Genomic DNA, 14,408 nt, shown 5'->3' on the forward strand with positions numbered 1-14,408 from the left:
CCTTTCCTTTACTTGCAATGCTGATTTCTTCCTGTCATGCTTCCCAGTGTTATCATAGAATCATAGAATGGCTCAGCTTGGAAGGGACCTTAAAGATCATCTAGTTCCATCTCCCTTGCCATAGGCAGGGATGCCACCCACTAGATCAGGTTGCCCAGAGCCTCATCCAATCTGACCTTGAACATCTTCAGGGATGGGCATCCACAGCTTCTCTGGGCAGCCTGTTCCAGTGCCTCATCACCCTCTGAATGAAAAGTTTCCTCCTAACCTCTAATCTAAATCTCCCCTCTTTTAGTTTAAAACCATTCCGCCTTGTCCATGTCATTATCTGATTGAGTAAAAAGTTGCTCACCATCTTTTTTATAAGCCACCTTTAAGTACTGAAAAGCTGCAATAAAGTCACCCCAGAGCCTTCTCTTCTTTAGGCTAAACAGCCCCAATTCTCCCAGCCTTTCTTCATAGGAGAGGTGCTCCAGCCATCATTTTAGTGACCCTCCTCTGGACCCGTTCCAAGAGCTCCACATTCTTCCTGTGCTGGGGGCCCCAGACCTGGATGTAGCACTCCAAGTGGGGTCTCACAAGGGCAGAGTAGAGGGGACAAACACTTCCCTTGACCTGCTGGTCACTCCTCTTTTGATGCAGCCCAGGCTGCAGTTGGCCTTCTGGGCTGCAAGTACGCACTGCTGACTCATGTCAAGCTTTTTGTTCAAGGAGTTCTTTGATATTTGACGGCAACAAACTATTTCCTGCAAAATGCCTCACACTGTGGACACTAATAAAATTGGTTTTATATAATATTAAGAATTGGTAGAGACATACAAGTAAACAATTTACATCACAGGATGGTCTGTAGAACACTGTTTACTTCTAAATCAATTAACGGATGACTCAGTTAACTTAGTGAAGTAGAGGAGAAGGAGAAAAAGGAGAAGCTAATGGTGAATCTTGAGAAGTCTTGAGTCTTCAGGTCTCAAGTTTGGAGTCTTGAAGTCTTGAGTCTTCAAGTCTTGAGACTTGAATCAACTCTTCAGTCCTGAGTCTAGGTAATTTGGATAGTTTTGAGAACGGGTATTTTCTAAAAGAGTGTGACTTTTTTTTGGTTGTCATTACAGTTTAGCATATAGCACCTAGAGTTTTCAGAGTAGAGAGATATATTTCTCTTCATGTGCTATATTGTTATGTAGAACTCAAGCATGTGTGATATTTGGCATGAAAGGTAATTCTGGCTTTTTTTTTCTCCACAGCTCTGGGAAAGGGCCCATACAAACTGGTCAGCTACTTGGGTGGGAAATTTGTACTGGCAGTGAAACTGGTGGATGGTTTTGTTTTCCCTGTGAGACAAGAAGATGGACATGCAGTGAGCTTTATGCTTACCTCAGGACTTTATAAACCCAAATCACACGGTAAAGTCCCTGTAATGTAGAGGCTTAAGTAAGGCAGAGCACATTCTCTCCTTGAATACTAGCCTATGTCTAATTACAGGCCTGGGTCAAAAAATCTTTTCTCTTCATGTCAGCTGATTCTGCACCTTAATGTTGTCTGCCAAAGTTTTGATTTGGCTGGTGTTAATTACATAATGTTAGCTTTAGAAACAGATACTTTTAGTTGAAAAACTAACAATCCTTCCCTAACCCCAACCTTCAGAAAACCCCAAACCAGTATTGTAGCCCAGTGCTTCAGATACATGTTGCTCCTTCCACCTTTCCCCAGGCAGAACTGGGACATGGAAAAGAATGGGAAAGAGGTGATATATGAAAAGTATTCTCTAATTCACTCAGTCTGCCACCATCACTTAATGTCTTGTACAGAGACGGCCATTGGCTCCAACTTGAGCTGAAGGTGTGTGCTGTGAATGTGTCTTCCTGTCCTGAATTAAGTTTCCCAGTGAAAGCATCTGTTGTTTATTCAGCAGACAAAATAAGTCTTGCACACCTTTAGACAGGTCGAGAAGACTTACAAGAATATATTCAGCACTTTGTGACATTGATTAAATGCTATAGCTGTCTGCATACCCAACTTTACTGCCCACAGAGTACTGAAGCCTCAATATAATTTTACTGCTTATAGTCTACTGATCATGTCTTTGGACAGCCTGAAGGTGGCTGTCTTTGTGTAATCAAAAAAAAAAAAAAAAGGGGTAGGGGTTAGTTGAAAAACTGAGAAGCATGTAACTGTTGTCTATAGAACTGACACAAGAACTCCTGTAACGGAATATCCAGGGCCAGATTGCTTTTATTAGTCATAGTTTTGAGACTTGTACGTTGCATTCATTTTAGGTTTGGAAAGGGAAGGTCAGTCGTACTGTTCTAGTCCTGTATAAAATCTTTGTCTTAAAATTGAACCTGGCAAGTGGAATTTGTACCTTATAGTTCAATTTAAGAGAATGGTGTTTCATCATTTGGCCATGGAGGAGTTTGTAAAATCAATGCTGTATTTTTCATATCCATGTCTTCATTTATGTATCTTTGCTGTTGGTTCTTCACTACCTCAGAAAAATGGATATGTTTCATCAGTTTCAGACAAATCATAGACACTGAAAATTTTGGATCTTGAAACTGATTGGCTGTATGGCAGGTATTATAAATCATACTGAGAGTCTGTCATTGCTTAACAAATAGCTACTTGCTACGGGCAATTATTAAAAAGATACAAGTGCAACTATGTTTTTCAAATAAGTCAAAATTTTTATGCTCAAAAACCAAGCCGATCTTCTGTACATGTTATAAAAGAACCTGGTAGAGTATCTGTTTAATAGAGATCATTTGTTTTCTGTGCGTTTTTTTTTTTTTCCAAGAAATGCTATCCAGGTCTGGAGGGTTAGTTGATTTTACAGTAGTTTAATGGCTTTTTTCAACAGAATAGAAGAGTTTACAGCAAAACAGAACGAAGTAATTTTGTAAGAAACAGATGCCTATAACAGGCTCAAAATCTGCCTCTCTGCAATTGATCGTACAGGGGCTTGCTTGAAATCAGCAGTACTGTTTTAAGGGTAAGGTATCATGTGGATACATTTGCCAAAAAACAGGCTTTGCTGTAAACCTTCTTGGGGGAAGGGCTGGAGAGCTGACTGCTTAGAAATGAATACATGAATCTGTAAGCTGAATGCAAAATACGTTTTTGTAATTTATTTTTAATGAAAAGCTGAGCTCTTGAGCTATGAGTTCCTGATAGCAAGCATAACTTGCAAAGCTAATTAGGTGAAGTTTACATTTTTATTAAATAAATGGTTAGCAAAGGCTGTAAACTGAAGTTCTAATTGACTGCTGGGCTATATTCCTTTGTCCTGGTGTAGGCAAATGTCCTAATCTGCTTGTAATCCTGTTTTAATGTGTAGTGTATTTGGAAAACCAAGTGTTCATCAGAATCTAGGACTTTAAAATCCATATATAATTATATTTTCTTAAAAGATTCAGGGCATTTTCACTTGTAAGGCCATTGCCAGTTTTCATCGCCCATGCTACTGATAGCAGTATGTTACATCAGAGTGACTTTAGTATATTATGGCATTTAAATGAGTTCTGTGTCTCTTTTTCAGATTCCAACTTGGTTTCATTTGAAACAGCTGAGAGACCTAATTATTTTCTTCAGTTGTCCTCCAACAATACCCTCGTTCTTTCTAAATGGGAAAAAAGCGAAGAGTTTCACAACAAATCGACATTTGTTATTCACAAGAATACATGGCTTTCTGGTTACAGTTCCTTTGAATCATTTGCAAAACCAGGATACTTCATCCACATTTCTGCATCTTCAGTTGAGCTTCTGAAGTACCATCATTCAGAGGAATTCAGACTGTCAATCCTTTTTAAACTAGTAGGTAGGTAATTAAAGTTGTATTTTATGAACATCAGTTTGTTTCCCATGGAAATGTAAGCTAACTGGTACTGATATTTTCAGAGGTGACTACATTTCTTACTTCTCCCCAGCATCACTGGAAGCTGTGGATAATTTGTTTGTGACAGGCTCAAAATCTTCTTTGAGCTTTGTAGTAAGGAAGAGATTCTGTTTTCTTGTCACAAGCCATTAAATACCCACACAACTTCACTGTATTTGCCAACTGGTTTTGGAAATGCATAGACTATAGCAAAGTTTCTGTGCAATACTTGCTTTGTGGGTTGTGAGGAAATTCTTAAGGAATAGAAAATTCGTGCTGATGAATAATGGATTCACAAAGGGAATAGAAAAAAAAACTGAATGTGTGTCTATAAGTTAAGGTCTATAGATGATGTTTTCTCTTCCCTTCCTTCTGACTGTGTTTTCTGTACAGTGCATTCTCATTGTAAGCTTTGTGGCCTTATAAATCATGCTATCCAGTGCTAAGGACATGCTTATAGATTACACCTCTCAAACCTTGTTTCACCTGAAAAACACCTTGACCTTATTCATGTACCCACTCACAGAGGCTGTGCCTTCTGTGATGTTATCCCTTAGTGTTTCAGGTGCCATGTAAGTGGTGATAGATGCCTGTTCTTGGGGATCCAGATGTCTGTTTCTCTAAAGTTTCTTGGACAGTTGCAGCTTCTGAATATGCAATGTAGACTGCTGTGAGGCTGTTTCTACCTTCTTGAGAGATTCCTGTTCCCTAACAGTAGTCACATTCCGCAGAGATGTAAGGAACATAAATGTTGGCAACATTCTTAGGGCACTGTAGGATGTAGAATCTGCTGCCATAAGGACTGGTGACAAACACCATGCATTAAAAAGTCCATAATTAATCAAACTCTGTCTCATTTACATTAGTAACAGAAACAAATAACAGGAAATAACTCTTTTCACATACTCTCAAACTCGAGAGCCATGTGCTGAAATGAAGATGGCCTTACAGATCAGGAATGAGATACAAGAAGTTATACTGGACTGTAAAATAAAAGAAAGAAGATTGTTCATGAAACTATCATTTGCTGTATTAGTTAATGATTTATTTAATGCTTTATTGTATTATCAGTTTGTCTTGATATATCAGATACTTCTAATGCATCTATGTGACTTTATTGTGAACCTCAGTGACAACTACTGATTGCTGAAACCTACTGGCCTTTGTGCAGTACATAAAATTCCCAGATCACTATAAGTGTTTATTATTTTTATGTTCTAACGCTTTGTACTGTGCTGTAACTTTAAATATATTGGTAACTCATTTATTGGTGTAGCAAAAGTGTTTTAATAGGTATTCTTGATAACACAATTTTCATAAACCAGTTCTTCATTCTCTGAAACCAAAATTTTGTTTTACAAGTAAAAAAAGAAAACGTGATGTTGTAACAGACGAAGCATGGCCTGGCCATGTTTTATAGTGACCATTTTGAATCTCTTGGCATAGTCAAATCTGAAGCAGGCGTTGACTTCTGTGACAGAAGAGGCCAACTGTATGCCTCGTGGAGCTTCTTGTTATCAAAACATTGAATTAAAGTGTTAATGGTAGCATTGTGAATCTGCTGATGTTTTGTGGTGCATTATGATGACAGCCTAATGCAGCTGTTGACTGGCACACTCCAACTTCAGAAAAAATGACAGATTTTGTCATTGCCAAATGCCTGTTGCCTCTTGACAAATGCTTGTAATTGCAGAGCTGTTGAGGTTTTTGAACAGCAGAATTACAGAGCTAATGCTGTTACCAGGGCGTTCATACAGTATTTCAGGCAAAGACCTTTTTTTGGACATAACAAAAATATCTCCTTAGTCTTTTATCTTTGAGGAAGGAATGAAGAAGGTTAAAACATGTTCCAATTCTCAGTGGTCATCCATTAACACAGGGTGGTATGTCTTTTCAAGTGTGAAGTCTTTACCTTCCAGTCATTATACCAAAAAATCCTATCTATGCCAATGGAAAACTAAAACAATTTACCTCAGCAAGTGGGATCAGATCAAATTATCTAGAGGCATTTCATTAATCACCACATCCGAGGGCTTGGGTTTCAGAGTTTTATAAGCAGAGAAACACAGGGCTCGAATCTTTCTCCAGTGTAGTTTCACAAGGCCCAGCCTGCTGATGTAGGGTAATTACACGGTCTAAAAATACAGCAGCATTTGTTTAAGTTAATGGAAAAGTTACACCAGCTCCAGAGAGCACAGGCAAAAGCATATTGGATTTCCTGCTGACTGTTGTAAATGCTTTGCATATTAGATCAGAAACTCTTGAACTGGGAGCAGCTATTCCTGCGGAATCAGAGGATAAATATCGGGAGCAGAATAATAGGCCCAGTAAATCCCCTTGGCCAGAAAGTTCCTCATGAGACTTCTTCATGCTCTGTGACGCACATTCAAAAGGAAGAATTTTAAATGACCTGATCACCACAGCAATAGATACGTGGTTGTTTAAAGTCAGCTGACGAGTCACTTTTTCCAGTTTCATAGCAATAAATATTGTCACATTCAAATACGTTGACTATAAATTACACAGATAGGATGGGCTAATACTGTGAAGTATTTCCATGAATAGTCACCTCAGTTTTTAAATTGAGTTGTTTCATTATAGTTAGATTTGTTTGCTCTCCTGTTCCCACAAACATTGTGGGGTTTGAGTTGATAACTGAATTTGAGTATCTAGAGTATGTATAGTAACAAGGAAATATTTATAGTCACAAGAAAATAGATTTTACATTCTTTGCAGGAATTTTTACTGCCAGTAGGTTGCTTTGTTATGCATTCAGTTGAAAGAATACACTTAGTCTGACCAGAACAATAGAGACAGAGATGTCAAGTTTCAAATTCACATTTGATATCATTGAGAAATTAGAGGAAGTAAGGAATTGATCTTTTTATGGATATAGCTACAGTTTCCTTACTTTTTTTTTTTTAAATCATGTTCTGAAGCTGGTTGCCTTTACCATTCACAGAATTATTATAAGATGTGTTACTCTTTTAATATCACTGTGGGTTAATATTGTATATACTATAAAAATGTAAGTAACTTGCACTATGTAAATCATGTGGTGAAGTTCTTAATAAGGTTAGCTATGTGCTTAAAAAACTAACTTGCTCTAAGTGTAAGGGCTGTCTCAGAATTTTCAGATAAAATTAACATATCAAGATGCAGTAGATATATGCACACTGCACACAGAGGTATTTATCAATGTTTGATACAGGGCATTTTGCTTGTTTTCAGTGTATGTATCTTATACAGATATAATATGGTACAGAAACATGGTACAAAACTGAAAATTAAATTCTTTAATTTTTTTTTTTACAAAAGTCTCTTACGTCTTTAGTCAGATTTGTACATGATATAGTTGACTAGTTACCTTCAGTTTACTCATACCCATTTCCATCAATAAAATTCTTTTTTTTTTTTTTTAAATGCCCTGTTTTACTTATGCTGAATTGCTCTTAAGTTTAATTTGAGCTTGTATGCTTTGCCAGTCCCAAAGATCATGACCTAGGGCTTGGGACTGGATAATGCTGAGCACCTGCTGTTCTACCTGCAAATTCCGGGTATGTCCCTAAACACATCTGCTGAGTAGCTCTTGGAATTAAACTGAGGTTCCTGGAGAATTATAACATCTTTCCCATTTATACCACAAAGACAAATGTTTGACCTCCTGCTTTTGAGTGAATAAATAGGAGGAGATTAGATAGTTACGTTAACAGGATTATATTCATCCACCAGCATAATAGTAAACTAAAGCTGAAGTATTTGAAAGGTAGATAATTATATTTTGTTTTCAGTGATGTTTTGGCTAGGCACAAAGTTCATTCTTTTCAGTGATACTTGCTTACATTTCTCATTGCAGAAACTTGAAAGTCATGGGCAGAGTTTGTTGGTAGTTTGTATGTGTTAAGTGGGTAGATAGTATTTCATGTTACTAAACTTGTAACTGAGGAGACAGGCAATCTGAGTTACTAAGCAGAGTTTTGCTGCTGTTATAAATAGAGTGAATTCTAAAGAATTTTTTTCTTCCTTCTAAATTGTTTGAAATCTTTGGGAAAAGTAACAAAATAAAAAGGTACAAGATGAGAAGGAATGTTTAAATACTTTTATTTTTTTCATAGTTTTAAAAACCTTTATTTTAAATACAACCTTCTATTGAAGTCAGTACAATTAATTTTTTTTTTTTCAAGTAAATAGATTTTATTTGAACATAGCAAGAAATTATTCTGACAATGGGAAATGTTGTTCTTGTGGGGTAGAAATCAATATAAAAAATGGCGGGATGGACTTGTGACCAGTAGGTATTGTCAATACACACACACACACACACAAAGTGGCCAAGGTACTAAGAAAGGTAATTGTGACTCAACAGAACACCACAATCTGTCAGTGGTAAAAAATAAAATTAAAATTCTTCATTGGATTACAGTAGTAGTTCTACTACAGTACTAACTGTTCTTATTACCACAGAATTAAATCTGAAAGCCACAGAGAATGAAGACCATAAATGCTTCTCTGAAGTCCAAGCATGTGAGAGAAATACATATGGGGTTGGCAAAGTGTATAGGCACATTCATACAAAAGCTTTCTACAGTACCATAACAATTTATATGCTCAGGTCCTGTTAGGTAAAATAGGATCATAGAATGTTTTGGTTTGGAAGGGACTTTAAAGATCACCTAATTCCAACCAGCCTGCCGTAGGCAGGGACATATCCCACTAGACCAAAAATGGTTGCTCAAAGCCCCCTCCAATCTGGCCTTGAACACTTCCAGGGATGGGGCATCCACAGCTTCTCTGGCAACCTGTTCCACTGCCTCAGCACCCTCAGAATAAAGAATTTCTTCTGAATATCCAGTCTAAATCTACCCTTTTTTAGTTTAAAGCCATTAAATAAATTATTAGAATAATAAATGAGAGTAACAAATGATGAGAATAAATTGATGATAAAAAAAATGATGACATGAGCCAGCACCAAAAGCGTCGCCAGCAGAGCAAGAGAGGGGATTCTCCCCCTCTGCTCGGCTCTTGTGAGACCCCACTTGGAGCCCTGCCTTCAGTTCTGGGGTCCCCAGCACAAGAAGGATGTGGAAGTAAGAGAACATGTCCAGAGGAAGGCCACAATGATGATCAATCAGATCACTGGAGCACCTCTTCTATGAAGACAGGCTGAGGGAGTTGTTGTTGTTCAGCCTGGAGAAGAAAAGGCTCTGGTGAGACCTTATAGGGGGCCTACAGGGAAGCTGGGGAGGCACTCTTTGTCAGGGAATAAGAGGACAAGAAGAATGGTTTTAAACTAAAAGAAGGTGGGTTTAGATTAGAATTTAGAATTTTAGAATTTTTTACTCAGGGTGCTGAGGCACTGGAACAGGTTGCCCAGAGAAGCTCTGGATGCCCCATCCTGGAGGTATTCAAGGCCAGGCTGGATGGGGCTTTGGGCAGCCTGGTCTGGTGGGAGGTGTCCCTGTCCATGGCAGGGGGTTGGAACTGGGTGAGCTTTAAGGTCCCTTCCAACCCAAATCATGCTGTGATTCTGTGATTCTATAAATGTAAGCTCAGCTGGCATGTTGACTGGAACGACTGCCATCCAGGGCATACTTCATCATTTTGTTAAGGATTTGCTCTGTCACTAAATAGAAGACAAATGCTGAGAGACTTCACCAGGAGGTACATGGATATTTTCAAATGCCATAGCAAATCTTTTTGAGGAAATCACACCTGATACAAGAATCTTGACTCGTTGTCTGTAAACTGTGTATCATTCCTTTGTTGTGAGTGAACAGTACTGTTGCACAGAGTACAGTAAGCTCGTGTTACTGCTTGCTGGTTGGGGGAATTTGAGTATTAAAAAAATGGGAAACTTGTAGTGGAGGTGGCTGATTAGCCTCCTGAGTAGTATAAAGCATTCATGCCCTGCACTGGTGAAATCCAGTTTCTGAGCAATGGTATTTTCTGTGATGGGAAGAGCAGTACTCTAGTTCTGTCTGGCATCTAAAATCAATACAGAGAGTGAAAGGAGTATTACCCTCAGTTTAGGAAGAGGCATTTTTAAATGGCTTTAGAGGCTATTGTTGCTACTTTTCCTTTTACCCCAGTGACTGTAAGTATTAGGGTCATAGTTTATATACAAAGGTAGTGAAAAGAGGCAAAAATATCTATTATGTTACCTTGGTTTAGGGATACTTTATTATTCTCTTGGCTTAGTCTTGAATTCATTGTAGTTCAGAACAAGACTGCCTGTTTCATCTCATGTTCATTTTCTGCCTTATCTCTATTTAGCATAAACTTTGTAAGCAGGAACTGCGTCTTGCTGTGTGTTTTTCATGGTGGCTAGCACAGTTGATCAGCTAGGTCCTTAAGCTGCACAGGCATTCCAGAAGTGATGTTGTCAATAGTGAAAGGTTAAAATATGATGAAAAAAAATAAATTAATATAAGCTGAAAATTGTCTAATGATGTAGAGGCATTTTCCCATAATTCATAAGGCATGTATTTCACTTTATCTGATGGGTTTACTTGAGATGTACTGAAAACTTTGGAGATACTGGAAACCAATTCATGGAATATATTCAGCTCTTGCTGTGGTGATCTGGTCTGTTCTTTTATGCAATTTACACACTACAAAAAACTAATAGAGCTTTGTATGGCATGTTGAGTACCTTTATATCCATTGACTAGAAAATTAAGCGCCCATTGGTTCTACAGCTCTCCTTTGAAAACCTCTTTTATGACAAGGTTCATGAATTCATCTATTGTCTGTCCTTTGTTCTGCAGAATCAGGGAGAAATTTTGCAGAAAAGCATGATTTTGTTAGTTCCTTATGGAAAGCAATGTTCTTGACGCACTCAGCAAATGCTATATGCCTTTATATACAAGTTCCCTGCTATTTCCTATCAAGGCATGCAACACCTGCAAACTCTTTGAATGTAATCTCTAGGAATGCTTGAGGGAAATGGGACAATCACTTCATAAAAGATGAAGTTCATATGAAGGATGAGAGAAAAGGTGTTAAGCCCAGCAGTTGCAAGTGTTAATTCAAGATCATTGTTCTGATAAATTGAGAAACTGGCATTCTTCATCAGGTTGTCAGATGTGTTCTACCAAGCTTGTGCCTTTACTGTGTTTGAAACTTCTGTTATGATTACTGGTGAGTTAAAAGTTACGGATCTGTCTCCGTACCTAGTCTAAGGTAGTCTGATGAATGAGATTTCCTAGACTGTGCTAGAATATAGTGTGATAGCTGGTTGTTACTATGGGTAGTGATTGCTTCTTCCAGTAGGTCTCAGATACGTTCTTTTTGTCATATATACATTTGTCCTTAAACCTTTTTACTCTGACCTGACAGTGAACGCAAAACCCCATGCATCAGTCATTCATACATTCCAAAATATATGGAAATAATTCCTTTCCTCCATTAGATTTATATAATTTAAGTTAGTTTCACAAGAAGGGTTCACAGATTAATTCAGGGAAGTGTTCTTAGTTCTGTATAGGACAGTAACTTTGTAAATACATTTGTTATTGTCATTAAGAGTCATGTTTTTGAAAGCAGCACCATGTCCCTGGGTAGGACAACCTTGTTAAAAGTGTTAAAACACTAGATGGCAACATACACACTCTTACTCTAATAAGGGTGTGGGTGTCTGAGTTTGATTTATACCTTTGATTTAAGAGAATTATTTGTACTAAAAAGGAAGACATTTATGGTTAATAATTGCAGAGGAGTAACTACCCGTAAGTGCAGATGCTGCTAAATTGCAGGAAAAATGTTTTCATAGGATCTTCCGGGAAAGATGAGTGTCACCAGGAAGGTGTAAAAGAACTAGTCTCTGTATCAGTAAAGATGAGCAAAACTTAAAAGCCAAAAGATTTACAAGGACCCAAAACTGAAAGTCTTCCTAAGCAGTAAGCATTCTCTTTCTGGTCATTAATATAAACATTGTTCAAGTGCAGCTAGTGTTCACAGGCTCTGAACCACATAGGTTTCAGACCACGTTTAGCAGTCTAGAGGGGACAAATATGTCATGGTGGTGTTTTTCTCTAGGTATAGATGTAAGGGAAGTGCCAATGCCCTACCCTGGCTGCTACAGGAAGGAGCTGAGGTGGGGCTGTTGTAGTTCAGGTACCAAAATCCAAATGGATTGCACAAATCACAGACTTCGAAGAGCCACTGGAGTACATCCAGTATTGATATGGGAAAACATTCCGCAGGTAGATGGGACAGAGATACAGTGAAAAGGAAAGCATGTAATGCATTTGAACATGCAAGTATATGCCCCCATGTATGGCACCCATATTTGCTGAAACTTTGTTTCTCCGATGTTTTATATTCAGTCTATGATTGAGTCCATTGATTTGTCATCTTTACATTCATTCTGTAAAGTTATTGCATAATTTAATAATCATTGTATAGCTGATCCTTACTTATGTTTATTTTCACTTTGAAGTATAACTCTTCCTTTATCTGTATTTGTACTTTGGGTTTCAATTATCCAGATTTGAAGCATTTCAATAAACATTATCTGCATGGATGTTCTGAAGGCAAGTTGGCTGGGTGGGTGGGTGGGTTGGCTGGTTGGTTTTGTTGTGTTTCAGTTTGCCATAGCGTGTTTTATTTTTTGGTAGCATTTTGTTTGCTGAAATATATATTTTTCAGTTAAAATTTCCAAGTCAAAATATGATCAGTTGCTTTGATCACCAGTTAGAATTTCAGGTTCAAAATGATTTAGGTTTCAATTATTTTCTTGGAATGCCTATCTTAAAGTGCTTCTGAGAAGATCAACTGTTAAGATGCATTGTCGTAAAGAGACTAAATTGGCCTAATACCAGATTAATAATCAGATTTGGTTATTTGTGTTCATTTTAGCTTTCAAAATGCAATTGCATCATACAAGTTAGTACACCTATCTCAGCTAATTTTAACACCAGGCAAACCATAGTTATGATACATTGTGTTATAAATTATATCAGTGTATCCAGCTGGTGCTTTTTCTTTTGATCATAACAGCAATAATTGTACTGAATCTTTATCCTATTTTTGCACTTTAATTGAATAACCACAAGATTCATTGTTGTTATGGTTTTCAAAAGCTTTTTAAAACAACAGCTCTGACTTACCTGGCTTTATTTTCAAGTGATTGTAAATGCAGTAAACATGGCATGTTTTTATACTGCAAAGAGCAAAACAGGTTGCAGAGCCAGTATTCTGCAATATACTGTTTCTCTATGTTTCACAAAGACCTAAACAGTCAAAAAATATTAACAATTTTATTTGTAGGGAATACGGGTAGAAACAGTAGAAGTTTTAGAGCTGCAGTGAACTAGCTGTGCTTCTTAGTGATATATATGTGTGTGTGTTTGTAGAAATATATGAGATTAACAGATCTTGGTTGTTTTTCAGATGCCGAATACAAATATCTATCACGTTCTGCATGTGAATGGCATTATGATGCCTGTGCAAGTCCTTGTTTCAAAACATGCAGGGATCCTTTGGGAAAAAACTGTCAGGCAGTACCAAAGTAAGTTTCTGCAAATGGAAAATTATGTAATTTGTGTAATACACAGCATAATAAGCATATGAGTGACCAGACGTAGGCTTAGTACAGCAGATCTGTGTTCGTGTAGAAGGAGATGAGTGAAGGAGAAAAGAAGTGAAATAAAAATTGCTGTGGCAGCTGCATGAAAGTGACGTCTCTAGACAGCAGTTGTTAGATGAGTATTGCCAGAGTTTGGAATTACAAGTATATTTGTAACTTTCATGCTGGAGGGTATTACAGTGTATTAGTAAAAGGGAGTGCTGTTAACGTTGTTTCAGATAGTTGTACCCCTGTGTTTTCATTATCATAGAGTCATTGAATGGTTTGGTTGGAAGGAGCCTTAAAGATCATCTAGTTCCAACCCCCTTGCTATGGGCAGGGATGCCTTGCACTAGATCAGGTTGCCCAAAGCCCCAAACAACCTAGCCTTGAAAACCTCCAGGGCCGGTTGTGTTTCACAACTTCCCTGAGCAACCTGTTCCAGTGCCTCACCACACTCAATTATGGCATTTCAGCAACCATATCTGTCCTTGCATTTTTATTTTCTGTTGTACTAAGTTGTACTAAGTTTTGCAAAAGTGGCATGTAGATTTGGGTGTGCAAAAAAGCTTTGGCATTTCTTAGGTGATAACAGTTACCATTGAACCTGTGAACATTCAGGCTGAGTATCACTGATTTCATGCTTTAGCTTAGGTCTGTGTGAGAATGTAGGCCATAGTAATGATGTTTTGAAGGAGTACACTGAGATGATGAGATTTAGATAAGATAACAAGGCTCTCTACCCAAAACTACTTTATAAATTAATAGTGTTTGCATAAAATTAAATGCTTGATAGTTGACGATACTCTTCAACTAGTTAATAATGATTGTTTTTCTTCTAGAGTGGAAGGATGCATCCCTGCGTGTCCTCTCAATATGTTGCTGGATGAAATCACTCAAAGATGCGTGTATTTTGAGGACTGTATGTTTGAAAAATTATGTATATTATGTATGATATTTAGCTTATTA

At 37.6% G+C, this 14,408-nt stretch overlaps 1 protein-coding gene across 5 annotated transcripts in view; it reads left to right on the forward strand.

The window, feature by feature from the left end:
- Nucleotides 1-14,408, forward strand: part of OTOG (otogelin) — a 107,819-nt gene that overhangs the window by 60,891 nt on the left and 32,520 nt on the right. For all 5 annotated transcript variants that reach the window (XM_066997390.1, XM_066997389.1, XM_066997387.1 and 2 more), the window contains exons 32-35: nucleotides 1,245-1,403; nucleotides 3,536-3,814; nucleotides 13,265-13,382; nucleotides 14,282-14,361. In XM_066997390.1, the coding sequence (XP_066853491.1) occupies nucleotides 1,245-1,403; nucleotides 3,536-3,814; nucleotides 13,265-13,382; nucleotides 14,282-14,361 (636 nt within the window). The remainder of the gene's footprint in view (nucleotides 1-1,244; nucleotides 1,404-3,535; nucleotides 3,815-13,264; nucleotides 13,383-14,281; nucleotides 14,362-14,408) is intronic.

This window comes from Anser cygnoides, chromosome 5 (assembly GCF_040182565.1).
Source record: "Anser cygnoides isolate HZ-2024a breed goose chromosome 5, Taihu_goose_T2T_genome, whole genome shotgun sequence".
Taxonomy (NCBI): Eukaryota; Metazoa; Chordata; class Aves; order Anseriformes; family Anatidae; genus Anser; species Anser cygnoides.